The 26,656-nt window shown below is 45.2% G+C and overlaps 1 protein-coding gene and 2 long non-coding RNA genes across 3 annotated transcripts in view; 1 reads left to right on the top strand and 2 right to left on the bottom strand.

Annotated features, from left to right (window-relative positions):
- The window catches only part of LOC118383006 (circadian locomoter output cycles protein kaput-like), a 62,609-nt gene extending 45,392 nt beyond the window's left edge, over positions 1-17,217 (bottom strand). Inside the window, exons 1-10 of the mRNA XM_052508192.1 lie at positions 16,370-17,217; positions 15,473-15,532; positions 13,527-13,675; positions 13,052-13,143; positions 12,059-12,096; positions 4,738-4,753; positions 4,484-4,649; positions 4,069-4,182; positions 3,470-3,588; positions 520-602 (exon numbers count right to left, since the gene is read on the bottom strand). Of these exons, the coding sequence (XP_052364152.1) occupies positions 520-602; positions 3,470-3,588; positions 4,069-4,182; positions 4,484-4,649; positions 4,738-4,753; positions 12,059-12,096; positions 13,052-13,143; positions 13,527-13,675; positions 15,473-15,532; positions 16,370-16,386 (854 nt within the window). The 5' untranslated portion in view covers positions 16,387-17,217. The remainder of the gene's footprint in view (positions 1-519; positions 603-3,469; positions 3,589-4,068; positions 4,183-4,483; positions 4,650-4,737; positions 4,754-12,058; positions 12,097-13,051; positions 13,144-13,526; positions 13,676-15,472; positions 15,533-16,369) is intronic.
- On the top strand, positions 5,944-6,846 carry LOC127923950 (uncharacterized). Its single transcript, XR_008116290.1, has 3 exons — positions 5,944-6,183; positions 6,467-6,604; positions 6,674-6,846. It is a non-coding gene; the product is annotated as an uncharacterized LOC127923950 (long non-coding RNA).
- Positions 17,218-17,246: 29 nt separating the features above from the next.
- On the bottom strand, positions 17,247-26,656 carry LOC127923949 (uncharacterized). The gene is made up of 3 exons (XR_008116289.1): positions 26,532-26,656; positions 19,979-20,119; positions 17,247-17,633 (listed from the first exon to the last, which is right to left on the bottom strand). It is a non-coding gene; the product is annotated as an uncharacterized LOC127923949 (long non-coding RNA).

The following is a 26,656-nucleotide window of genomic DNA, read 5'->3' as shown; positions in this document are numbered from 1 at the left end:
AATAAGAACTACTAGAGACTGTGTTACCTGTGGTCTAGGAATAAGAACTTCCACTCCAGACTGTGTTACCTGTGGTCTAGGAATAAGAACTTCCACTCCAGACTGTGTTACCTGTGGTCTAGGAATAAGAACTTCCACTCCAGACTGTGTTACCTGTGGTCTAGGAATAAGAACTTCCACTCCAGACTGTGTTACCTGTGGTCTAGGAATAAGAACTTCCACTCCAGACTGTGTTACCTGTGGTCTAGGAATAAGAACTACTAGAGACTGTGTTACCTGTGGTCTAGGAATAAGAACTACTAGAGACTGTGTTATCTGTGGTCTAGGAATAAGAACTACTAGAGACTGTGTTACCTGTGGTCTAGGAATAAGAACTTCTACTCCAGACTGTGTTACCTGTGGTCTAGGAATAAGAACTTCCACTCCAGACTGTGTTACCTGTGGTCTAGGAATAAGAACTTCCACTCCAGACTGTGTTACCTGTGGTCTAGGAATAAGAACTACTAGAGACTGTGTTACCTGTGGTCTAGGAATAAGAACTTCCACTCCAGACTGTGTCGGGAGGTGAACTCTTCATTGGACTCCACCACTGTACACATCTCCTATGGAGGGATAGACAACAAGATAGATATCAATATATCTTACATATAATATCGATGATTGAATATGTATATAAACTGGCCACTGAGTGTATATTGTCTTTCTAGTACCTGGTCGGACCCCTTTTGCCTCCAGAACGGCCTGAATTATTTGGGGGAATGGATTCTACAAGGTGTCTGAAATGTTCACACAGTTGCTTCAGATTGGGCGGTGGTACATTCATGCTGCGAACAGCCCGTTCCATCTCATCCCATCGTTGCTCTATTGGGTAGAGGTCTTGGGGACGGACCAGGACACTCCAGTAAACTGAAATCATCTATCGTGTTCCAGGCCATGTTTTTTCCACTCCTCAACTGTCCAGTGTTGTTGATGGCGGTGCCCACTGGAGCAGCTTCTTCTTGTTTTTAGCTGATAGGAACCCCGGGGTGGTCTGGTTCCTCTCTAGGTTTCTTCCTAGGTTCTGGCCTTTCTAGGGAGTTTTTCCTAACCACCGTGCTTCTACACCTGCATTGCTTGCAGTTTGGGGGTTTCAGGCTGGCCATCGGCCGATGTAAGAAGGGCTTTATAAATACATTTGATTTGGTCGTCTGCTGCAACAGCCCGTCCTTGACAAGGACCAGCGAGTGGTGCGTTCCGAGATGCCGTTCTGCACACCACTGCTGCAGCTCGTCCTGACAAGCCAGCGAGGGGTGCGTCATTTGGTGCGATCCGAGATGCCGTTTGCACACCACTGCTGCAGCAGCTGTCCCTGCAAGGACCAGCGAGTGGTGCGTTCGAGATTGCCGTTCTGCACACCACTGCTGCATAAACTGCTGCAGCATTTGATTTCCTGACAAGGACCAGGACTGCCGTTCTGCACACCACTGCTGCAACAGCCCGTCCTGACAAGGACCAGCGAGTGGTTTGCGTTCCGAGATGCCGTTCTGCACACCACTGCTGCAACAGCCCGTCCTTGACAAGGACCAGCGAGTGGTGCGTTCCGAGAACAGCCCGTCCTTGACAAGGACCAGCGAGTGGTGCGTTCCGAGATGCCGTTCTGCACACCACTGTTGTACTGCCTCGTCATTTGCTTGTTTTTTGGCCCGTCTGTTAGCTCCAACCATTCCTGCCATTCACCTTGGACCTCTCTCATCAACCAGCGGTTTTCACCCACAGGACTGCCGCTGACTGGACGTTCCTCGTTTTGTCGCACCGTTCTCGGTAAACGCTAAACTTAGGCGCTGAAAAGCCCAGGTGGGCGTCCGTTTCTGAGGTACTGGATCTGCCACTGACGATCACACCGCAAAGCCTCTACGGTCGCTAGTTCTGCCCATTCTGAAGTTCGATAGAACAGTAACTGAATGCCTTGAAGCCTGTCTGCCTGGTTTATATAGCAAGCCCCGGTCACGTGACTCACTGTCTGTAGGAGTGACCCATTTTAATGAACAGGGTGGTGTACCTAATAAACTGTCCGGTGAGTGTATATAATAGAGAAAAATATCTATATGAAGGTGTATCTTTGTTGTGTTTAAATACTGTTTGTTAAATAGGCCATCAACTCTCTGTTACTTCATTGTGTGTGTGTGTGTGTGTGTGTGTGTGTGTGTGTGTGTGTGTGTGTGTGTGTGTGTGTGTGTGTGTGTGTGTGTGTGTGTGTGTGTGTGTGTGTGTGTGTCACGCCTTGGTCTTAGTATTTTGTGTTTTCTTTATATATTTGGTCAGGCCAGGGTGTGACATGGGTTATTGTGGTGTGTTTTTTGTCTTGGGGTTTTGTGGGGTGACTAATTAGTCTATGGCTGCCTGAGGCGGTTCTCAATCAGAGTCAGGTGATTTATCGTTGTCTCTGATTGGGAACCATATTTAGGCAGCCATATTCTGTGAGTGTTTTCGTGGGTGATTGTTCCTGTCTCTGTGTTTGTTATCACAAGTTAGGCTGTATAGGTTTTCGCGTTTCGTTTTGTTGTTTTGTATATTATTTAGTTATTTCATGTATCGTTGTTTTTTCATTAAAGAACATGAGTAACCAACACGCCGCATTTTGGTCCTTATTCTACCTCTTCGTCAGAGGAGGAGATAGAACGCCGTTACAGTGTGTTAGTGCTGAGTGATTAACCAAAATGTTGATTCATTTTGAGCTTTTAAACAACTAACTCACCAAAATTGGTTTCCATTTTTTTAAATTCCATTTCGTTCAGTTTTTTTAATGTGAGCTCAAGGCGTAGTTTTTCTAGAGATAAATCAGATCAAGCCCGAACTGTACGTTATAGTAGGGAGTTGTAGTTTTCAACATGCCAATATTCTACATAGTTTAGTGCAGAAAACATGGTAATTAACTACAATGACCATAATCATTTTGCACGCCTAGAGAAGAGAGAAAAATGTGCGATCAAGAGCAGTTTCTTCGTGAGGTATCTCTACCCGGAAATACAGGATCTAAGTGATTGATAGTTGATATTCAGCAGTCATTAAATAATGCCTTGTTTACTCCAAATAAATATTAAAATAGTGTTTTTGTCAGACAGCAGCTCTACAGAGACGAGACGATGACTTGGAATGAAATAATAAAGTCATCAAATAAAACAAATGTGATATACAGAACTTAAATATTTAATTAAAGTAAAGTAATGTGAATATCTGATGGTTAATAAGTGATAAGCAGTAATGGACCGTCGCTAAGCATCATGGGACTTCTGTGTTGTTACAGAGTTCAACCCACATAATGCATAGTGCATTTAATGTTTTGAAATAAATTATTGAAATCGAAAAACCAGGATTATTTTTTCATTAATCGAACCGAAACCGAACCGACCTCAAGAAACAGTAATTGCTCAGCACTAGTGTGTGTGTGTGTGTGTGTGTGTGTGTGTGTGTGTGTGTGTGTGTGTGTCACCTTGATGAACTGTGGTTTAGCCAGCCTGACGGTGGCTACGAAGCAGACCAGGTCATCAAAGGCAGGTTGTAGGGATCTCTGTAACACTCCTGCTAAACCATTCCTGGTGGTGTTGGGGACTAGAGAGAGGAGAGGAGAGGAGAGAGAACGGGAGAGGAGAGAGGGAGAGGAGAGGGAAGAGAAGGGAGAGGAGAGGGAAGAGAAGGGGAGAGGAGAGAGAACGGGAGAGGAGAGGAGAGGGGAGAGGAGAGGAGAGAGAATGGGAGAGGAGAGAACAGGAGAGGAGGGGAGAGAAGAGAAGGGGAGAGGAGAGAGAATGGGAGGGGAGAGGAGAGAGAGGGAGAGGAGAGGGGAGAGAAGGGGAGAGAGAGAGAGGGGAGAGGAGAGGAGAGAGAAGGGAGAGGAGAGGAGAGAGAACGGGAGAGGAGAGGAGAGGGGAGAGAAAGGGAGAGGAGAGGGGAGGGGAGAGAGGGGGGAGAGGAGAGGAGGGAGGGCGTTACCGTGAGTAGAAACCAGAACAGATGATCAAACTAACAGCTGTTTATTCTGTTCTCCAGCTGATAAAACAAGACCAGTTTCTGACGAAACCAGACGCTCACCGTCGTTCAGCGACTTGAAGTTGCCGATGAATTTGACGTGTTCGTAGACGGCAGGTTCTTTAGGGTCGATGGTTCCCCTCAACACGTGGCAACAAAACTCCAGCTGGTTCTTCGCTATAAAAATAAAAAAATAATTAAAAAACAAAACGATCACGATTAAAATATCAAACACAACGAACACCAACCTTAACTACTTTGCAATCATTTCTCTTAAAAACATTTTTTACAGTGTTTCCAGATTTTTTTACAGATACAACATGGCCGATTACATTTGCAGATGACTGCTTGCAGTGTATAACAAGTGATCCGATTGGACGGCAGTGTATAGAAGTGATCCGATTGGACGGCAGTGTATAAGAAGCGATGTGATAGGCCAGCAGCCAATAAGGTGGCAATGTGATTGGGTGTTACTCACTCTTGAGGTACTCTGGTCCGAGGCTCTCGGGGTCGGAGGGGTGTTTGGAGAGAGCCTTGTACACCTCTGAGTGTTCATCCAGAGGGAGGAAGTTTAACAGGTTCTGGTCCTGCAGGTCCGACTGGGGAACACACACACACACACACACACACACACACACACACACACACACACACACACACACACACACACACACACACACACACACACACACACACACACACACACACACACACACACACACACACACAAACGTTGAGTTCAACACAACTGGGGAAGGTATAGAAACATTTTATTGTACACTTTCAAACATCCAAGTACATTTTTAAGTAGGAAACTAATTAGAAATTAATTGTAATTAGTTAATTGCATGCCAGCAGCACGCCACCATGTATCCCACTGATGGCTTGTTTCAGAAGCTTAGCAGGGTCGGTCCTGATTGGTCCCTGGATGGGAAACATACCACTGTACACTTGCTCAAACAAAGGGTACATTTTTGGGAAACCCTGCTGAAACTTGCTTAGAAATTAAAATCGGTCCTGATTGGTCCCTGGATGGGAGACCACCCTGTATCCCACTTTGGCTTGTTTCAGAAGCTTAGCAGGGTCGGTCCTGATTGGTCCCTGGATGGGAGACCACCCTGTATCCACTGCTGACTTGCTTCAGAACTAACAGGGTCGGTCCTGATTGGTCCCTGGATGGGAGACCACCCGGTATACCACTGCTGGCTTGCTTCAGAAGCTAAGCAGGGTCGGTCCTGATTGGTCCCTGGATGGGAGACCACCCTGTATCCCCACTGCTGGCTTGCTTCAGAAGCTAAGCAGGGTCGGTCCTGATTGGTCCCTGGATGGGAGACCACCCTGTATCCCCTGGCTGCTGGCCCTTGGGAGACTATACCAGAAGCTTTTAAGCAGGGTCGGTCCCTGGATGTGGGCTCCCTAAGCAGATCCCTGGATGGGAGACCACCATGTATCCCACTGATGGCTTGTTTCAGAAGCTTAGCAGGGTCGGTCCTGATTGGTCCCTGGATGGGAGACCACCCGGTATACCGCTGCTGGCTTGCTCCAGAAGCTAAGTAGGGTCGGTCCTGATTGGTCCCTGGATGGGAGACCAGATGCTACTGGAAGTGGTGTTGAAGGGCCAGTAGGAGGCACTCTTTCTTCTGGTCTTAATTTTTTTAATTTTTTAAAATAATAATGCCCCAGAGCAGTGATTGGGGACATTGCCCTGTGTAGGGTGCCGTCTTTCGGATGGGACGTTAAACAGGTGTCCTGACTCTCTGTGGTCACTAAAGATCCTTTTGTACTCATCGTAAGAGTAGGGGTGTTAACCCCGGTGTCCTGGCTCTCCATGGTCACTAAAGATCCCATGGTACTCATCGTAACAGTAGAGGTGTTAACCCAGGTGTCCTGACCCCTGTGTCAAAAGATCCCATGGTACTCTCGTAAGTAGGGGTCACTAAAGATCCCATGGTACTCATCGTAAGAGTAGGGGTGTTAACCCCGGTGTCCTGACTCTCTGTGGTCACTAAAGATCCCATGGTACTCATCGTAAGAGTAGGGGTGTGAACCCCGGTGTCCTGACTCTCCATGGTCACTAAAGATCCCATGGTTCTCATCGTAAGAGTAGGGGTGTTAACCCAGGTGTCCTGGCTCTCTGTGGTCACTAAAGATCCCATGGTACTCATCGTAAGAGTAGGGGTGTTAACCCCGGTGTCCTGGCTCTCTGGTCACTAAAGATCCCATGGTACTCATCGTAAGAGTAGGTACTCATCGTGTGTAACCCCAGGTGTCCTGACTCTCCGTGGTCACTAAAGATCCCATGGTACTCATCGTAAGAGTAGGGGTGTTAACCCCGGTGTCCTGACTCTCTGTGGTCACTAAAGATCCCATGGTACTCATCGTAAGAGTAGAGGTGTTAACCCCGGTGTCCTGGCTCTCCATGGTCACTAAAGATCCCATGGTACTCATCGTAAGAGTAGAGGTGTTAACCCCGGTGTCCTGGCTCTCCGTGGTCACTAAAGATCCCATGGTACTCATCGTAAGAGTAGGGGTGTTAACCCCGGTGTCCTGGCTCTCTGTGGTCACTAAAGATCCCATGGTACTCATCGTAAGAGTAGGGGTGTTAACCCCGGTGTCCTGGCTCTCCATGGTCACTAAAGATCCCATGGTACTCATCGTAAGAGTAGAGGTGTTAACCCGGGTGTCCTGACTCTCTGTGGTCACTAAAGATCCCATGGTACTCATCGTAAGAGTAGGGGTGTTAACCCCGGTGTCCTGGCTCTCCGTGGTCACTAAAGATCCCATGGTACTCATCGTAAGAGTAGGGGTGTTAACCCCGGTGTCCTGGCTCTCCATGGTCACTAAAGATCCCATGGTACTCATCGTAAGAGTAGGGGTGTTAACCCCGGTGTCCTGGCTCTCCGTGGTCACTAAAGATCCCATGGTACTCATCGTAAGAGTAGGGGTGTTAACCCCGGTGTCCTGGCTCTCTGTGGTCACTAAAGATCCCATGGTACTCATCGTAAGAGTAGGGGTGTTAACCCCGGTGTCCTGGCTCTCTGTAGTCACTAAAGATCCCATGGTTCTCATCGTAAGATAGGGGGTCCTGGCTCTCTGTGGTCACTAAAGATCCCATGGTACTCATCGTAAGAGTAGGGGTGTTAACCCCGGTGTCCTGGCTCTGTGGTCACTAAAGATCCCATGGTACTCATCGTAAGAGTAGGGGTGTTAACCCCTGGTGTCACTAAAGATCCCATGCTCTCTGTGGTCACTCTCCATGGTCACTAAAGATCCCATGGTACTCATCGTAAGAGTAGGGGTGTTAACCCGGTATCCTGGCTCTCCATGGTCACTAAAGATCCCATGGTACTTATCGTAAGAGTAGGGGTGTTAACCCGGTATCCTGGCTAAACTCTCAATCTGACCCTCATACCATCATGGCTACCTAATCATCCCCAGCTTCCTATTGGTTCATTTATCCCCTGTAACTCTTCCCCAGCTTCCTATTGGCTCATTTATCCCCTGTAACTCTTCCCCAGGTCGTTGCTGTAAATGATCATGTGATCATGTGTTCTCAGTCAACTTACCTGGTCAAATCATATCAGATAATGCTGCTCTTGGTACTACGCATTGGAACCAACCCCTTCTGTCCAATAGTATTGTGGTACTATGCATTGGAACCAAACCCTTCTGTCCAATAGTATTGTGGTACTATGCATTGGAACCAAACCCTTCTGTCCAATAGTATTGTGGTTCTATGCATTGGAACCAAACCCTTCTGTCCAATAGTATTGTGGTTCTATGCATTGGAACCAAACCCTTCTGTCCAATAGTATTGTGGTACTATGCATTGGAACCAAACCCTTCTGTCCAATAGTATTGTGGTACTATGCATTGGAACCAAACCCTTCTGTCCTATAGTATTGTGGTTCTATGCATTGGAACCAACCCCTTCTGTCCAATAGTATTGTGGTTCTATGCATTGGAACCAAACCCTTCTGTCCAATAGTATTGTGGTACTATGCATTGGAACCAAACCCTTCTATCCAATAGTATTGTGGTTCTATGCATTGGAACCAAACCCTTCTGTCCAATAGTATTGTGGTTCTATGCATTGGAACCAAACCCTTCTGTCCAATAGTATTGTGGTACTATGCATTGGAACCAAACCCTTCTGTCCAATAGTATTGTGGTTCTATGCATTGGAACCAAACCCTTCTGTCCTATAGTATTGTGGTTCTAGGCATTGGAACCAACCCCTTCTGTCCAATAGTATTGTGGTTCTATGCATTGGAACCAAACCCTTCTGTCCAATAGTATTGTGGTTCTATGCATTGGAACCAACCCCTTCTGTCCTATAGTATTGTGGTACTATGCATTGGAACCAAACCCTTCTGTCCAATAGTATTGTGGTTCTATGCATTGGAACCAAACCCTTCTGTCCAATAGTATTGTGGTACTATGCATTGGAACCAAACCCTTCTGTCCAATAGTATTGTGGTACTATGCATTGGAACCAAACCCTTCTGTCCAATAGTATTGTGGTACTATGCATTGGAACCAAACCCTTCTATCCAATAGTATTGTGGTTCTATGCATTGGAACCAAACCCTTCTGTCCAATAGTATTGTGGTTCTAGGCATTGGAACCAAACCCTTCTGTCCAATAGTATTGTGGTTCTATGCATTGGAACCAAACCCTTCTGTCCAATAGTATTGTGGTTCTAGGCATTGGAACCAAACCCTTCTGTCCAATAGTATTGTGGTTCTAGGCATTGGAACCAAACCCTTCTGTCCAATAGTATTGTGGTACTATGCATTGGAACCAAACCCTTCTGTCCAATAGTATTGTGGTTCTAGCATTGGAACCAAACCCTTCTGTCCAATAGTATTGTGGTTCTAGGCATTGGAACCAAACCCTTCTGTCCAATAGTATTGTGGTACTCTAGGCATTGGAACCAAACCCTTCTGTCCAATAGTATTGTGGTTCTATGCATTGGAACCAAACCCTTCAGTCCAATAGTATTGTGGTTCTAGGCATTGGAACCAAACCCTTCTGTCCAATAGTATTGTGGTTCTAGGCATTGGAACCAAACCCTTCTGTCCAATAGTATTGTGGTTCTAGGCATTGGAACCAAACCCTTCTGTCCAATAGTATTGTGGTTCTAGGCATTGGAACCAAACCCTTCTGTCCAATAGTATTGTGGTTCTAGGCATTGGAACCAAACCCTTCTGTCCAATAGTATTGTGGTTCTAGGCATTGGAACCAAACCCTTCTGTCCAATAGTATTGTGGTTCTATGCATTGGAACCAAACCCTTCTGTCCAATAGTATTGTGGTTCTAGGCATTGGAACCAAACCCTTCTGTCCAATAGTATTGTGGTTCTAGGCATTGGAACCAAACCCTTCTGTCCAATAGTATTGTGGTTCTAGGCATTGGAACCAAACCCTTCTGTCCAATAGTATTGTGGTTCTAGGCATTGGAACCAAACCCTTCTGTCCAATAGTATTGTGGTTCTAGGCATTGGAACCAAACCCTTCTGTCCAATAGTATTGTGGTACTATGCATTGGAACCAAACCCTTCTGTCCAATAGTATTGTGGTACTATGCATTGGAACCAAACCCTTCTGTCCAATAGTATTGTGGTACTATGCATTGGAACCAAACCCTTCTGTCCAATAGTATTGTGGTTCTAGGCATTGGAACCAAACCCTTCTGTCCAATAGTATTGTGGTTCTATGCATTGGAACCAAACCCTTCTGTCCAATAGTATTGTGGTTCTAGGCATTGGAACCAAACCCTTCTGTCCAATAGTATTGTGGTTCTAGGCATTGGAACCAAACCCTTCTGTCCAATAGTATTGTGGTTCTAGGCATTGGAACCAAACCCTTCTGTCCAATAGTATTGTGGTACTAGGCATTGGAACCAAACCCTTCTGTCCAATAGTATTGTGGTTCTATGCATTGGAACCAAACCCTTCTGTCCAATAGTATTGTGGTTCTAGGCATTGGAACCAAACCCTTCTGTCCAATAGTATTGTGGTACTAGGCATTGGAACCAAACCCTTCTATCAATAGTATTGTGGTACTATGCATTGAACCAAACCCTTCTGTCCAATAGTATTGTGGTTCTAGGCATTGGAACCAAACCCTTCTATCCAATAGTATTGTGGTACTATCGCATTGGAACCAAACCCTTCTGTCCAATAGTATTGTGGTTATCTATGAAGAATTGGAACCAAACCCTTCTGTCCAATAGTATTGTGGTACTATGGCATTGGAACCAAACCCTTCTGTCCAATAGTATTGTGGTTCTAGAAGAATTGGAGACCAAACCAACATTCACTTTAGTCAATAGTATTGTGGTCATTATCGCATTGGAACCAAACCCTTCTATCCAATAGTATTGTGGTTATCTATGCATTCCAACCAAACCCTTCTGTCCAATAGTATTGTGGTTATCTAGGCATTGGAACCAAACCCTTCTGTCCAATAGTATTGTGGTACTATGAAGAATCCATCCAGAGCCTACAACCAACATTCTGTCAATAGTATTGTGGTTAATCGCATTGGAACCAAACCCTTCTGTCAATAGTATTGTGGTACTAGAAGAATCCATCCAGAGCCTAAACACAACATTACACTTTAGTTAATAGTAACCAGTCTGTCATTATCGCTATGAAGAATCCATCCAGAGCCTACAACACAACATTACACTTTAGTTAATAGTACAGAAGAATTCCAGACCTAAACACCATTACACTTTAGTTAATAGTGTAACCAGTCTGTCATTAATGCTTGAAGAATCCATCCAGAGCCTACAACACAACATTACACTTTAGTTAATAGTAACCAGTCTGTCATTATCGCTATGAAGAATCCATCCAGAGCCTACAACACAACATTACACTTTAGTTAATACGACTGTAACCAGTCTGTCATTATGCTATGAAGAATCCATCCAGAGCCTACAACACAACATTACACTTTAGTTAATACGACTGTAACCAGTCTGTCATTATCGCTATGAAGAATCCATCCAGAGCCTACAACACAACATTACACTTTAGTTAATACGACTGTACAGTTAAATGTACAACACAACATTACACTTTAGTTCCAGCTGTCAAGAATCCATCCAGAGCCTACAACACAACATTACACTTTAGTTAATACGACTGTAACCAGTCTGTCATTATCGCTATGAAGAATCCATCCAGAGCCTAAACACAACATTACACTTTAGTTAATACCATCATTATCGCTATGAAGAATCAGAGCCTACAACACAACATTACACTTTAGTTAATAGTCTGTCATTAATAAGAATCCATCCAGAGCCTACAACACAACATTACACTTTAGTCATTAACCAGTCTGTCATTAATGCTGTGAAGAATCCATCCAGAGCCTACAACACAACATTACACTTTAGTTAATACGACTGTAACCAGTCTGTCATTATCGCTATGAAGAATCCATCCAGAGCCTACAACACAACATTACACTTTAGTTAATACGACTGTAACCAGTCTGTCATTATCGCTATGAAGAATCCATCCAGAGCCTACAACACAACATTACACTTTAGTTAATACGACTGTAACCAGTCTGTCATTATCGCTATGAAGAATCCATCCAGAGCCTACAACACAACATTACACTTTAGTTAATACGACTGTAACCAGTCTGTCATTATCGCTATGAAGAATCCATCCAGAGCCTACAACACAACATTACACTTTAGTTAATACGACTGTAACCAGTCTGTCATTATCGCTATGAAGAATCCATCCAGAGCCTACAACACAACATTACACTTTAGTTAATACGACTGTAACCAGTCTGTCATTATCGCTATGAAGAATCCATCCAGAGCCTACAACACAACATTACACTTTAGTTAATACGACTGTAACCAGTCTGTCATTATCGCTATGAAGAATCCATCCAGAGCCTACAACACAACATTACACTTTAGTTAATACGACTGTAACCAGTCTGTCATTATCGCTATGAAGAATCCATCCAGAGCCTACAACACAACATTACACTTTAGTTAATACGACTGTAACCAGTCTGTCATTATCGCTATGAAGAATCCATCCAGAGCCTACAACACAACATTACACTTTAGTTAATACGACTGTAACCAGTCTGTCATTATCGCTGTGACTGGAGTAATATAGTAAGTATAGTAATAGTATTAGTATTAGTAATAGTAGGGTAGTACTGTAGTGGTAGTAGTACTAGTAGTAGTAATAGTAGGGTAGTACTGAAGTAATAGTAGTAGTACTAGTAGTAGTAATAGTAGGGTAGTACTGTAGTAGTAATAGTAGGGTAATACTGTAGTAATATTAGTAATAGTAGGGTAGTACTGTAGTAGTAATAGTAGGGTAATACTGTAGTAATATTAGTAATAGTAGGGTAGTACTGTAGTAGTAATAGTAGGGTAGTACTGTAGTAGTAGTAATAGTAGGTAGTACTGTAGTAGTAGTAATAGTAGGGTAGTACTGTAGTAGTAGTAATAGTAGGGTAGTACTGTAGTAGTAATAGTAGGGTAGTACTGTAGTAGTAATAGTAGGGTAGTACTGTAGTAGTAATAGTAGGGTAGTACTGTAGTAGTGTAGTAGTAGTATTAGTATTAGTAGTAGGGTAGTACTGTAGTAGTAGTACTAGTAGAGTAGTACTGTAGTAGTAGTATTAGTAGGGTAGTACTGTAGTAGTAGTATTAGTAATAGTAGGGTAGTGCTGTAGTAGTAGTATTAGTATTAGTAGTAGGGTAGTACTGTAGTAGTAGTACTAGTAGAGTAGTACTGTAGTAGTAGTATTAGTAGGGTAGTACTGTAGTAGTAATAGTAGGGTAATACTGTAGTAATATTAGTAATAGTAGGGTAGTATTGTAGTAGTATTAGTAGGGTAGTACTGTAGTAGTAATAGTAGGGTAATACTGTAGAATATTAGTAATAGTAGGGTAGTATTGTAGTAGTATTAGTAGGGTAGTATTGTAGTAGTATTAGTAGGGTAGTACTGTAGTAGTAATCGTAGGGTAATGGTGTGTATCTCACCTCCAGCATGAGCTGGGTGAACTCCTCGTTGCTAAGGAACGGAGGTTTCCAGTCCTGTCTGATCTCACTGGACTCAGACTGAGCAGAGATCTCTGTTAGAGACACATACACATCACAGTGTTTAGAAATATACATGAGAATACACACAATATACTATATAGAAATTATACATCCGAATACACCATTTATACAATACAGTCAACTTCTGATCCTGATAAGATCACAAAGGGACCTTCACCAGTACCTAAAATACTATTTTAAAAACACAATTTGCTCCTCATATCCTCAGTGTACACTCCTCAATAATGTAAGTATTCATGATAATACTCAAGAATCATTTACATTTTAGTTATATGTCCATGACTCTCAAAAGCAACAGTTTCGTTTGTTTACATTCATCACAACAACAGGAAGTAGAAACAGAAAGGGGTAGTAAAGGGGGCGGGTGAAAGGGGTAGTAAAAGGGGGCGGGTACCGTTGTGTTTACACAGGAAGTCGATGCTCTTCTGCAGGATGGTGGACTTGTCCATCTTGCGTGTGATGCCAGGCAACATGGTGCCCAGCTCCTTGATGAGGACATTGAACTGGTCTCGTCTCTTCTTCTCCGACTTGTTACGGGACACGCTGTGGATTACAATAGATTACAGATTACAATGGAATATACTTTAAAAAAGACCATTCAATGAGGAATGGAATGGAGAGTCACTAGCCCTTTTTATCAGTTGGGTAGTTACAATTATCTATCGATCAGTCTCACTGAATGGCACCGTGTCCCGTTTCAGCTAATCAGGGCCTACGTGATTAGTTCTGTGAATCAGCTGTGTGTTAGTCCTGTTTCAGCTAATCAGGGCCTACGTGATTAGTTATGTGAATCAGCTGTGTGTTAGTCCTGTTTCAGCTAATCAGGGCCTAAGTGATTAGTTATGTGAATCAGCTGTGTGTTAGTCCTGTTTCAGCTAATCAGGGCCTACGTGATTAGTTCTGTGAATCAGCTGTGTGTTAGTCCTGTTTCAGCTAATCAGGGCCTAAGTGATTAGTTCTGTGAATCAGCTGTGTGTTAGTCCTGTTTCAGCTAATCAGGGCCTACGTGATTAGTTCTGTGAATCAGCTGTGTGTTAGTCCTGTTTCAGCTAATCAGGGCCTAAGTGATTAGTTCTGTGAATCAGCTGTGTGTTAGTCCTGTTTCAGCTAATCAGGGCCTAAGTGATTAGTTCTGTGAATCAGCTGTGTGTTAGTCCTGTTTCAGCTAATCAGGGCCTAAGTGATTAGTTCTGTGAATCAGCTGTGTGTTAGTCCTGTTTCAGCTAATCAGGGCCTACGTGATTAGTTCTGTGAATCAGCTGTGTGTTAGTCCTGTTTCAGCTAATCAGGGCCTACGTGATTAGTTCTGTGAATCAGCTGTGTGTTAGTCCTGTTTCAGCTAATCAGGGCCTAAGTGATTAGTTCTGTGAATCAGCTGTGTGTTAGTCCTGTTTCAGCTAATCAGGGCCTAAGTGATTAGTTCTGTGAATCAGCTGTGTGTTAGTCCTGTTTCAGCTAATCAGGGCCTAAGTGATTAGTTATGTGAATCAGCTGTGTGTTAGTCCTGTTTCAGCTGATCAGGGCTTTAGTGTTAGTTGTGATTTGGAGGTCATGGTGGTGATGTCATGGCGGTGATGTCATGGCGGTGATGTCATGGCGGTGAGGTCATGGCGGTGATGTGGTGATGTCATGGCGGTGATGTCATGGCGGTGATGATCAGGGCTTTAGTGTTAGTTGTGATTTGGAGGTCATGGTGGTGATGTCATGGCGGTGAGGTCATGGCGGTGATGTCATGGCGGTGATGTCATGGCGGTGATGTCACGACGGTGATGTCACGTGATGTCATGGCGGTGATGTCACGGCGGTGATGTCACGGCGGTGATGTGGTGATGTCATGGTGGTGATGTCACGGCGGTGATGTGGTGATGTCATGGTGGTGATGTCATGGCGGTGATGTGGTGATGTCATGGCGGTGATGTCACGGCGGTGATGTGGTGATGTCATGGTGGTGATGTCATGGTGGTGATGTCATGGCGGTGATGTCATGGCGGTGATGTCATGGCGGTGATGTGGTGATGTCATGGCGGTGATGTGGTGATGTCATGGGGGTGATGTGGTGATGTCATGGCGGTGATGTCATGGCGGTGATGTCATGGCGGTGATGTGGTGATGTCATGGCGGTGATGTGGTGATGTCATGGCGGTGATGTGGTGATGTCATGGCGGTGATGTCATGGTGATGTCATGGTGATGTGGTGATGTCATGGCGGTGATGTCATGGCGGTGATGTCATGGCGGTGATGTCATGGCGGTGATGTGGTGATGTCATGGCGGTGATGTCATGGCGGTGATGTCATGGCGGTGATGTCATGGCGGTGATGTCATGGCGGTGATGTCTAACCGTTTTGCTTTGTCCTTGTCATCTTCATCCATCGACCCGTCGAAGATGCTGGAATCATCCCTGAGAAAGGAAAAGGCTTATGTTAGGATTATGTTTGAAATAAATCACCTGGAAATAGTAATTATAACATTTAACAATATGGCATCCTGTGTGTGTGAGAAAGAGTGTGTGTGTGTGTGTGTGTGTGTGTGTGTGTGTGTGTGTGATGTGTGTGTGAGAAAGCGAGAGAGAGAAAGAGAGAGAGTGTGAGAGAGAGAGCGAGAGAGAGAAGCGAGAGAGAGAGAGAGAGAGAAAGCGAGCGAGAGAGAGAGCGAGAGAGAAAGCGAGAGAGAGAGAGAGAGAGAGAGAGAAAGCGAGAAGCGAGAGAGAGAGAAAGCGAGAGAGAGAGAGAGAGAAAGAGAGAGAGAGAGAGAGAGAGAGAGTTGAGAGAGAGAGAAGTGAGAAAGAGAGAGAAAGGAAGAGAGAGAAAGAGAGAGAGAAAGAGGGATTGTGAGAGAGAGATTTCTGAGAGAGAGAGAGAAAAGAGAGAAAACGAGAGAGAGAGAGAAGGCGAGAGAGAGAGAGAGAAGTCGAGAGAGAGAGAGAAGTTCGAGAGAGAGAGAGAAAGCAGAGAGAGAGAGAAAGCGAGAGAGAGAGAGAAAGCGAGAGAGAGAGAGAAAGCAGAGAGAGAGGAGAAAGCAGAGAGAGAGAGAGAAAGCCAGAGAGAGAGAGAGAAAGCGAGAGAGAAAGCGAGAGAGAGAGAGAAAGCGAGAGAGAGAGAAAGCGAGAGAGAGAGAGAGAGTGAGAGAGGTGTTGTAGTTCAGAAGAAGTGTCATTCCAGTCAGTGAGTAGGATGGAGTAACGGCTGGTATTTCTGAATGGGTACAACAGTAGGGGACAGTGTGTGTTGTGCCCGACCCTATGCTTGATGTCATGACTGGCTGTTGTTCAGGCCCGTGGCTGCAGTGAAACAGTCTTCAGGCCCGTGGCTGCAGTGAAACAGTCTTCAGGCCCGTGGCTGCAGTGAAACAGTCTTCAGGCCCGTGGCTGCAGTGAAACAGTCTTCAGGCCCGTGGCTGCAGTGAAACAGTCTTCAGGCCCGTGGCTGCAGTGAAACAGTCTTCAGGCCCGTGGCTGCAGTGAAACAGTCTTCAGGCCCGTGGCTGCAGTGAAACAGTCTTCAGGCCCGTGGCTGCAGTGAAACAGTCTTCAGGCCCGTGGCTGCAGTGAAACAGTCTTCAGGCCCGTGGCTGCAGTGAAACAGTCTTCAGGCCCGTGGCTGCAGTGAAACAGTCTTCAGGCCCGTGGCTGCAGTGAAACAGTCTTCAGGCCCGTGGCTGCAGTGAAACAGTCTTCAGGCCCGTGGCTGCAGTGAAACAGTCTTCAGGCCCGTGGCTGCAGTGAAACAGTCTTCAGGCCCGTGGCTGCAGTGAAACAGTCTTCAGGCCCGTGGCTGCAGTGAAACAGTCTTCAGGCCCGTGGCTGCAGTGAAACAGTCTTCAGGCCCGTGGCTGCAGTGAAACAGTCTTCAGGCCCGTGGCTGCAGTGAAACAGTCTTCAGGCCCGTGGCTGCAGTGAAACAGTCTTCAGGCCCGTGGCTGCAGTGAAACAGTCTTCAGGCCCGTGGCTGCAGTGAAACAGTCTTCAGGCCCGTGGCTGCAGTGAAACAGTCTTCAGGCCCGTGGCTGCAGTGAAACAGTCTTCAGGCCCGTGGCTGCAGTGAAACAGTCTTCAGGCCCGTGGCTGCAGTGAAACAGTCTTCAGGCCCGTGAAACAGTCTTCAGGCCCGGCTGCAGTGAAACAGTCTTCAGGCCCGTGGCTGCAGTGAAACAGTCTTCAGGCCCGTGGCTGCAGTGAAACAGTCTTCAGGCCCGTGGCTGCAGTGAAACAGTCTTCAGGCCCGTGGCTGCAGTGAAACAGTCTTCAGGCCCGTGCAGTGAAACAGTCTTCAGGCCCGTGGCTGCAGTGAAACAGTCTTCAGGCCCGTGGCTGCAGTGAAACAGTCTTCAGGCCCGTGGCTGCAGTGAAACAGTCTTCAGGCCCGTGGCTGCAGTGAAACAGTCTTCAGGCCCGTGGCTGCAGTGAAACAGTCTTCAGGCCCGTGGCTGCAGTGAAACAGTCTTCAGGCCCGTGGCTGCAGTGAAACAGTCTTCAGGCCTGAGGGAGTCATTTGGAAGAGGACCTGGAAGGATCAGTGAGAACCGTGAATTAACACACACATCATCCATCCATAACACACTACACAGTGAATAACCACATCATCCATAACACACTACACAGTGAATAACCACATCATCCATAACACACTACACAGTGAATAACCACATCATCCATAACACACCACACAATGAATAACCACATCATCCATCCATAACACACAACATAATGAATAACCACATCATCCATAACACACTACACAGTGAATAACCACATCATCCATCCATAACACACTACACAGTGAATAACCACATCATCCATAACACACTACACAATGAATAACCACATCATCCATCCATAACAGACTACATAATGAATAACCACATCATCCATAACACACTACACAATGAATAACCACATCATCCATCCATAACACACTACACAGTGAATAACCACATCATCCATAACACACTACACAGTGAATAACCACATCATCCATAACACACACACACAGTGAATAACCACATCATCCATAACACACCACACAGTGAATAACCACATCATCCATAACACACCACACAGTGAATAACCACATCATCCATAACACACCACACAGTGAATAACCACATCATCCATAACACACCACACAGTGAATAACCACATCATCCATCCATCATCCATGAATAACCATATCATCCATAACAGACTACATAATGAATAACCACATCATCCATAACACACTACACAGTGAATAACCACATCATCCATAACACACTACACAATGAATAACCACATCATCCATCCATAACACACTACACAGTGAATAACCACATCATCCATAACACACTACACACAGTAAATAACCACATCATCCATAACACACTACACAGTGAATAACCACATCATCCATCCATAACACACAGTGAATAACCACATCATCCATAACACATACATACATCATCCATCCATTGTAAAATGAATAACCACATCATCCATAAAACACTACACAGTGAATAACCACATCATCCATCCATAACACACACACAATGAATAACCACATCATCCATAACACACTACACAGTAAATAACCACATCATTGATCCATAACACACAGTGAATAACCACATCATCCATCCATAACACACTACACAGTGAATAACCACATCATCCATCCATAACAGACTACATCATCATCCATAACACACTACACAGTGAATAACCACATCATCATCCATAACAGACTACACAGTGAATAACCACATCATCCATTCAGTCACAGTGTCAACCACATCATCCATCCATGTGTGTTATCCTAAAACACACTACACAGTGAATAACCACATCATCCATCCATAACAGACTACATAATGAATAACCTGTCTCTCATCCATAACACACTTGTCTAACCACATCATCCATCATAACACAGTCTAACCATCATCATCCACCACTGTCAGTTCCCGCTCTACACTGTGTCTCCCTCAACGCCAGGACAGCGGAGTCAATCCCACCTGTCACTGTACCTAGTAGGATGTCTGTCTGACTGTTCCACTGGATGTCATATCTGCCTGTCTGTCTAAATGACTTAAATGTAAATGTCTAACCACATCATCCATCTGTCTCCATTAATCTGTCTGTCTGTCTCATCTGTCTGTCTGTCTGTCTGTCTGCTGTCTGTTAAGTCTGTCACATGTCTGTCTGTCTCTATCTGTCTGTCTGTCTGTCTGTCTGTCTGTCTGTCTGATCTGTCAACTGTCTTTCTCTAGCAATCTATTGTTCTCACAGCACATATCGGTCTGTCTGTCTCTCTATCGGTCTGTCTCTATGTCTCTCTATCGGTCTCTCTGTCTGTCTGTCTCTCTATCGGTCTCTCTGTCTGTCTGTCTCTCTATCGGTCTGTGTCTATCGGTCTGTCTGTGTCTCTCTATCGGTCTGTCTGTCTCTCTATCAGTCTGTCTGTCTCTCTATCGGTCTGTCTGTCTCTCTATCGGTCTGTCTCTATCGGTCTGTCTGTGTCTCTCTATCGGTCTGTCTGTCTCTCTATCGGTCTGTCTGTCTCTCTATCGGTCTGTCTGTCTCTCTATCGGTCTGTCTGTCTGTCTGTCTCTCTATCGGTCTGCCTGTCTCTCTATAGGTCTGCCTGTCTCTCTATCGGTCTGCCTGTCTCTCTATCGGTCTACCTGTCTCTCTATCGGTCTGCCTGTCTCTCTATCGGTCTGCCTGTCTCTCTATCGGTCTGCCTGTCTCTCTATCGGTCTGCCTGTCTCTCTATCGGTCTGCCTGTCTCTCTATCGGTCTGCCTGTCTCTCTATAGGTCTGCCTGTCTCTCTATAGGTCTGCCTGTCTCTCTATCTGTCTGTCTGTCCTTACCCCATTGCAGCCTGTGTGTGTGATCAGTTTCAGCTCGCTCTCAGGGGTTGTGGTGGGGGTCAGGTGTTAAAGGTGACTCTGAGGTCACCTCTATCATCTCTGGACACCAGACGCTGGGCCCAACACGGCCATCACTCCACCCTGCAGCACACAAATTACACTGGTCATTTTTAACATTTATAAAACAGAATATTATAAATATCCCCAATTGATCACCATTTAGGCCAATAACAAAGTGTTTAATACAAACATAATCTGACATAACATCTCTGTTCGTCATCTGACATAACATCTCTGTTCGTCATCTGACATAACATCTCTGTTCGTCATCTGACATAACATCTCTGTTCGTCATCTGACATAACATCTCTGTTCGTCATCTGACATAACATCTCTGTTCGTCATCTGACATAACATCTCTGTTCGTCATCTGACATAACATCTCTGTTCGTCATCTGACATAACATCTCTGTTCGTCATCTGACATAACATCTCTGTTCGTCATCTGACATAACATCTCTGTTCGTCATCTGACATAACATCTCTGTTCGTCATCTGACATAACATCTCTGTTCGTCATCTGACATAACATCTCTGTTCGTCATCTGACATAACATCTCTGTTCGTCATCTGACATAACATCTCTGTTCGTCATCTGACATAACATCTCTGTTCGTCATCTGACATAACATCTCTATTCGTCATCTGACATAACATCTCTGTTCGTCATCTGACATAACATCTCTGTTCGTCATCTGACATAACATCTCTCGATCCCATTGAACCCTTCACTCTACCAGGAAGATCCCATTGGTCATTCAACATCTCTGTTCGTCATCTGAGATCATGGTCCCTTCACTCTGACCATCTTGGTCCCTTCATAACTCTACCAGGGAGATCCCATTGAACGCTACCAGGGAGATCCCATTGTTCCATCTTAACACTCTACCAGGGAGATCCCATTGGTCCCTTCACTCTACCAGGAGATCCCATTGGTCCCTTCACTCTACCAGGGAGATCCCATTGGTCCCTTCACTCTACCAGGGAGATCCCATTGGTCCCTTCACTCTACCAGGAGATCCCATTGGTCCCTTCACTCTACCAGGAGATCCCATTGGTCCCTTCACGCTACCAGGGAGATCCCATTGGTCCCTTCACTCTACCTTCACTCTACCAGAGATCCCATTGGTCCATTCACTCTACCAGGAGATCCATTGGTCCCTTCACTTACCAGGAGATCCCATTGGTCCCTTCACTCTACCAAGGAGATCCCATTGGTCCATTCACTCTACCAGGGAGATCCCATTGGTCCCTTCACTCTACCAGGGAGATCCCATTGGTCCCTTCACTCTACCAGGGAGATCCCATTGGTCCATTCACTCTACCAGGGAGATCCCATTGGTCCATTCACTCTACCAGGGAGATCCCATTGGTCCATTCACTCTACCAGGGAGATCCCATTGGTCCATTCACTCTACCAGGGAGATCCCATTGGTCCATTCACTCTACCAGGGAGATCCCATTGGTCCCTTCACTCTACCAGGGAGATCCCATTGGTCCCTTCACTCTACCAGGGAGATCCCATTGGTCCCTTCACTCTACCAGGGAGATCCCATTGGTCCCTTCACTCTACCAGGGAGATCCCATTGGTCCCTTCACTCTACCAGGGAGATCCCATTGGTCCCTTCACTCTACCAGGGAGATCCCATTGGTCCCTTCACTCTACCAGGGAGATCCCATTGGTCCCTTCACTCTACCAGGGAGATCCCATTGGTCCCTTCACTCTACCAGGGAGATCCCATTGGTCCCTTCACTCTACCAGGGAGATCCCATTGGTCCATTCACTTTACCAGGGAGATCCCATTGAACCCTTCACGCTACCAGGGAGATCCCATTGGTCCCTTCACTTTACCAAGGAGATACCATTGGTCCCTTCACTTTACCAAGGAGATACCATTGGTCCCTTCACTCTACCAAGGAGATCCCATTGGTCCATTCACTCTACCAGGGAGATCCCATTGGTCCATTCACTCTACCAGGGAGATCCCATTGGTCCCTTCACTCTACCAGGGAGATCCCATTGGTCCATTCACTCTACCAGGGAGATCCCATTGGTCCATTCACTCTACCAGGGAGATCCCATTGGTCCATTCACTCTACCAGGGAGATCCCATTGGTCCATTCACTCTACCAGGGAGATCCCATTGGTCCATTCACTCTACCAGGGAGATCCCATTGGTCCATTCACTCTACCAGGGAGATCCCATTGGTCCATTCACTCTACCAGGGAGATCCCATTGGTCCATTCACTCTACCAGGGAGATCCCATTGGTCCATTCACTCTACCAGGGAGATCCCATTGGTCCCTTCACTCTACCAGGGAGATCCCATTGGTCCATTCACTCTACCAGGGAGATCCCATTGGTCCATTCACCCAGGAGATCCCATTGGTCCATTCACTCTACCAGGGAGATCCCATTGGTCCATTCACTCTACCAGGGAGATCCCATTGGTCCCTTCACTCTACCAGGGAGATCCCATTGGTCCCTTCACTCTGCCAGGGAGATCCCATTGGACCAACACACATTTAAACGTCAGACATAATACTAAAAACGTTCATCAGACATAATACTAAAAACATTCATCAGACATAATACTAATAACATTCATCAGACATAGCCCTAGTAGCACGAGGGCAGCCCAGCCCGAGTAGCTGGAGGGCAGCCCAGCCCGAGTAGCTGGAGGGCAGCCACCTGGTTCAAATATGGATTCAATCAAGCCCTTGATTTAACTCAAATCAGGAGATGGCACTGCTGCAGTATATCGTTATAGTATACTGAACCAAAATATAAACGCAACGTGTAAAGTGTTGGTCCCATGTTTCATGGGCTGAAATAAAAGATCTCAAAAATGTTCTATACACACAAAAAGCTTATTTCAAATTTTAAGGCACTACATCTCAGTGCCAGAGACGTCACTACAGACCCTGGTTTGATCATTGGCTGTATCACAACCGGCCGTGATTGGGAGTCCCGTAGGATCCGCGCACAATTGGCCCAGCATCGTCCGTGTTAGGGTTTGACCAGGGGTAGGCCGTCATTGGTCAAGCTCGTCAAGGTAAACATCTGTCGTTCTGTCCCTGAACAAGGCAGTTAACCCCACTGTTTCCTGGTAGGCCGTCATTGTAAATAAGAATTTGTTCTTTAACTGACTTGCCTAGTTAAATAAAGGTCAAATACAAAATAAAGAGAACACATTGTTGCGTCATTCATCCGCGGTCATCACCTCATGTTTCAGCATGATAATGATAAACACCATTGTAAATACAACCCATATTTATGCTTATTTATTTTATCTTGTGTCCTTTAACTATTTGTACATTGTATATATATATACAGAAACTTCTGTATGTGTAATGTTTACTGTTCATTTTTGTTGTTTTTCACCTTATATATTCACTTTGTATGTTGTCTACCTCACTTGCTTTGGCAATGTTAACACATGTTTCCCATGCCAATAAAGCCCTTGAATTGAATTGAATTAATGCGCGGGCCCGTGTCGCAACGATCTGGACACAATTCATGGAAGCTAAAAACGTCCTAATACTTCCATGGCCTGTACACTCACCAGACACGTTACCCAATGAACACGTTTGGATGCTCTAGTTTGACGTGTACGACAGTGTTCCAGTTCCCGCCAACTTCACACAACCATTGAAGAGAAGGGGGCAACATTCCACAGGCCACAAAACATCAGCAATCTGATCAACTTTATCCGAAGGAGATGAGTCGCGCTGTTGTGAGGCAAATGGTGGTCACACCAGAAACGGACTGGTTTTCTGATTCACGCCCCCTACCTTTTTTTTTAAAGGTATCTGTGGCCAACAGATTCATATCTGTATTCTCAGTCATGTAACATCTATAGATTAGGGCCTAATTAATGTATTTCATTTGACTGATTTCTTTATATGAACTGTAACTCAGTAAAATCTATGAAATTGTTTCATGTTGCGTTTATATTTTTCTTCAGTATAGAATTCACCCTACCTATAATTCACCCTACCTAGAATTCACCCTACCTAGAATTCACCCTACCTATAATTCACCCTACCTAGAATTCACCCTACCTAGAATTCACCCTACCTAGAATTCACCCTACCTAATTCACTCTACCTATAATTCACTCTACCTAGAATTCACCCTACCTAGAATTCACCCTACTAGAATTCACTACCTAATTCACTACCTATAATTCACCTATAATTCACCCTACCTAGAATTCACCCTACCTAGAATTCACCCTACCTAGAATTCACCCTACCTAGAATTCACCCTACCTAGAATTCACCTACCTAGAATTCACCCTACCTAGAATTCACCTAGAATTCACTCTACCTAGAATTCACCCTACCTAGAATTCACCCTACCTAGAATTCACCCTACCTAGAATTCACCCTACCTAGAATTCACCCTACCTAGAATTCACCCTACCTAGAATTCACCCTACCTAGAATTCACCCTACCTAGAATTCACCCTACCTATAATTCACCCTACCTAGAATTCACCCTACCTATAATATTTACATACTTAGAAACATCACCATGCGAAAATATTTGTATTCGTTTAAAAAAAAAAAAAAAAAAACAGTTTGTTCTATTAACATTTGAAAAGAGGTTTTCCTTAAGATTGTGATTTTAAATGGCCTGATTTCTATCGGTAAATGATTCCAGTCAGTTGTGCCTTTGTATCTGAAAGATCTCACTGTAACCTCGTGGTGTATGTAGCTTTGGGATGTGGAATTGCTGTGTGTGAAATATGATAATGCGAACCGATAGGCCTATGAGTTGCAGCCTACTGTCAACATGAGTAGTGAGTCTTGTGACGTAAAGGTGTTCCTTCATATATAAAAAGAGACCAAATTAAAAAGTTACATTTAAAAACATGTTTGATACCAAATGCAGTTGTCTCCTGTTTGGAAGTGACAGTCAATTCAGTGATACTTGTGGCGGCAGGTGGGTTTAGTGGTTAGTGCGTTGGGCGAGTAACCGAAAGGTTGTTTTCGCCGAGCTGACAAGGTGAAAACATGCTGTTCTGCCCCTGAACAAGGCAGTTAACCCACCGTTCCTAGACCAGTTAACCCACCGTTCCTAGGCCAGTTAACCCACCGTTCCTAGGCCAGTTAACCCACCGTTCCTAGGCCAGTTAACCCACCGTTCCTAGGCCAGTTAACCCACCGTTCCTAGGCCAGTTAACCCACCGTTCCTAGGCCAGTTAACCCACCGTTCCTAGGCCAGTTAACCCACCGTTCCTAGGCCAGTTAACCCACCGTTCCAGTAACCCACCGGCCAGTTAACCCACCGTCCTAGGCCAGTTAACCCACCGTTCCTAGGCCAGTTAACCCACCGTTCCTAGGCCAGTTAACCCACTGTTCCTAGGCCAGTTAACCCACTGTTCCTAGGCCAGTTAACCCACTGTTCCTAGGCCAGTTAACCCACCGTTCCTAGAACCACCGTTAACCCACCGTTCCTCCTAGGCCAGTTAACCCACCGTTCCTAGGCCAGTTAACCCACCGTTCCTAGGCCAGTTAACCCACCGTTCCTAGGCCAGTTAACCCACCGTTCCTAGGCCAGTTAACCCACCGTTCCTAGGCCAGTTAACCCACCGTTCCTAGGCCAGTTAACCCACCGTTCCTAGGCCGTCATAAGGATGTGTTCTTAACTGACTTGCCAAGTTAAATGAAAGGCCAAATAAATAAATAAAAAAATCCTACATTTGGGCAATGATCCAATCATACATCTTTCGAAGATCGTTATAAATGACATCTAATCCGTTAGTATAAAACCGCAGAAAAACGGATACACGCGGTGGATGTTGTATAACTAAAACCTTTGCTAAAGAGCCACAGGTGTTCGCGTTATATAACTGAAAAATATATCCTTCCAACCAGAAGAACCTTCCCAGGTAAAACAGTGGACCATGTTCTTAGAATTCCGACGACGGGGATCCATTCTTAGAACCCTGAACTGACTTCCAAAACGTAGAATGACATTCTAACCACGTCTCAATCAATCATCAAGAGCGACATATGTCACATTTTGACATATGTCAAAAGCCTGGCCGGCGACCCGAGTCCAGCCAAGCTGTCACGCAACTATTGACATTGACACGGTGTTAGTTAAAGCTAGCCTAGCAGCGCATCTTCAACAATGTAGCGATTCTACGTTCGAAATTGTTACAATTTCCTCGAAAACGGGAACATCAAATAGATAGTCACGCAGCAGGAGATAGCGATGACAAAAACATTTCGCAGCAGACAGACGCACACACATAAGCACACATTCACACGCTCGCCCACTCACACAGCGCTCGCTCTCGAATGTGGGTCAGTGGGCCTTGTCGTGTCCCGAGCGTGCGGAAACGCTTCCAAAGCCCCATCTGCAGTCTACGGTTCGCTTCCGTGGGCTAAAAATACATTTGTACATCTCTCCGCTGAGCGACTTCCCCGTACAACAAGATATTTAACGTTATATAAATGTATGTTTTAACATCTTACCTGTCCCAATTTTGGGGGGGATTTAATAGCTCCGCGTTTTTGTTTTTCAGAGGTTGATTCGGGGGGGTTGGACTCGAGCTCGGAGAAAAACAAGAGGCTTCGACTTCATATTCCGCCATTCAGTC

This window comes from Oncorhynchus keta, unplaced genomic scaffold (assembly GCF_023373465.1).
Source record: "Oncorhynchus keta strain PuntledgeMale-10-30-2019 unplaced genomic scaffold, Oket_V2 Un_contig_3378_pilon_pilon, whole genome shotgun sequence".
Classification (NCBI taxonomy): Eukaryota; Metazoa; Chordata; class Actinopteri; order Salmoniformes; family Salmonidae; genus Oncorhynchus; species Oncorhynchus keta.
This window is presented reverse-complemented; position numbering and strand designations above follow the sequence as displayed.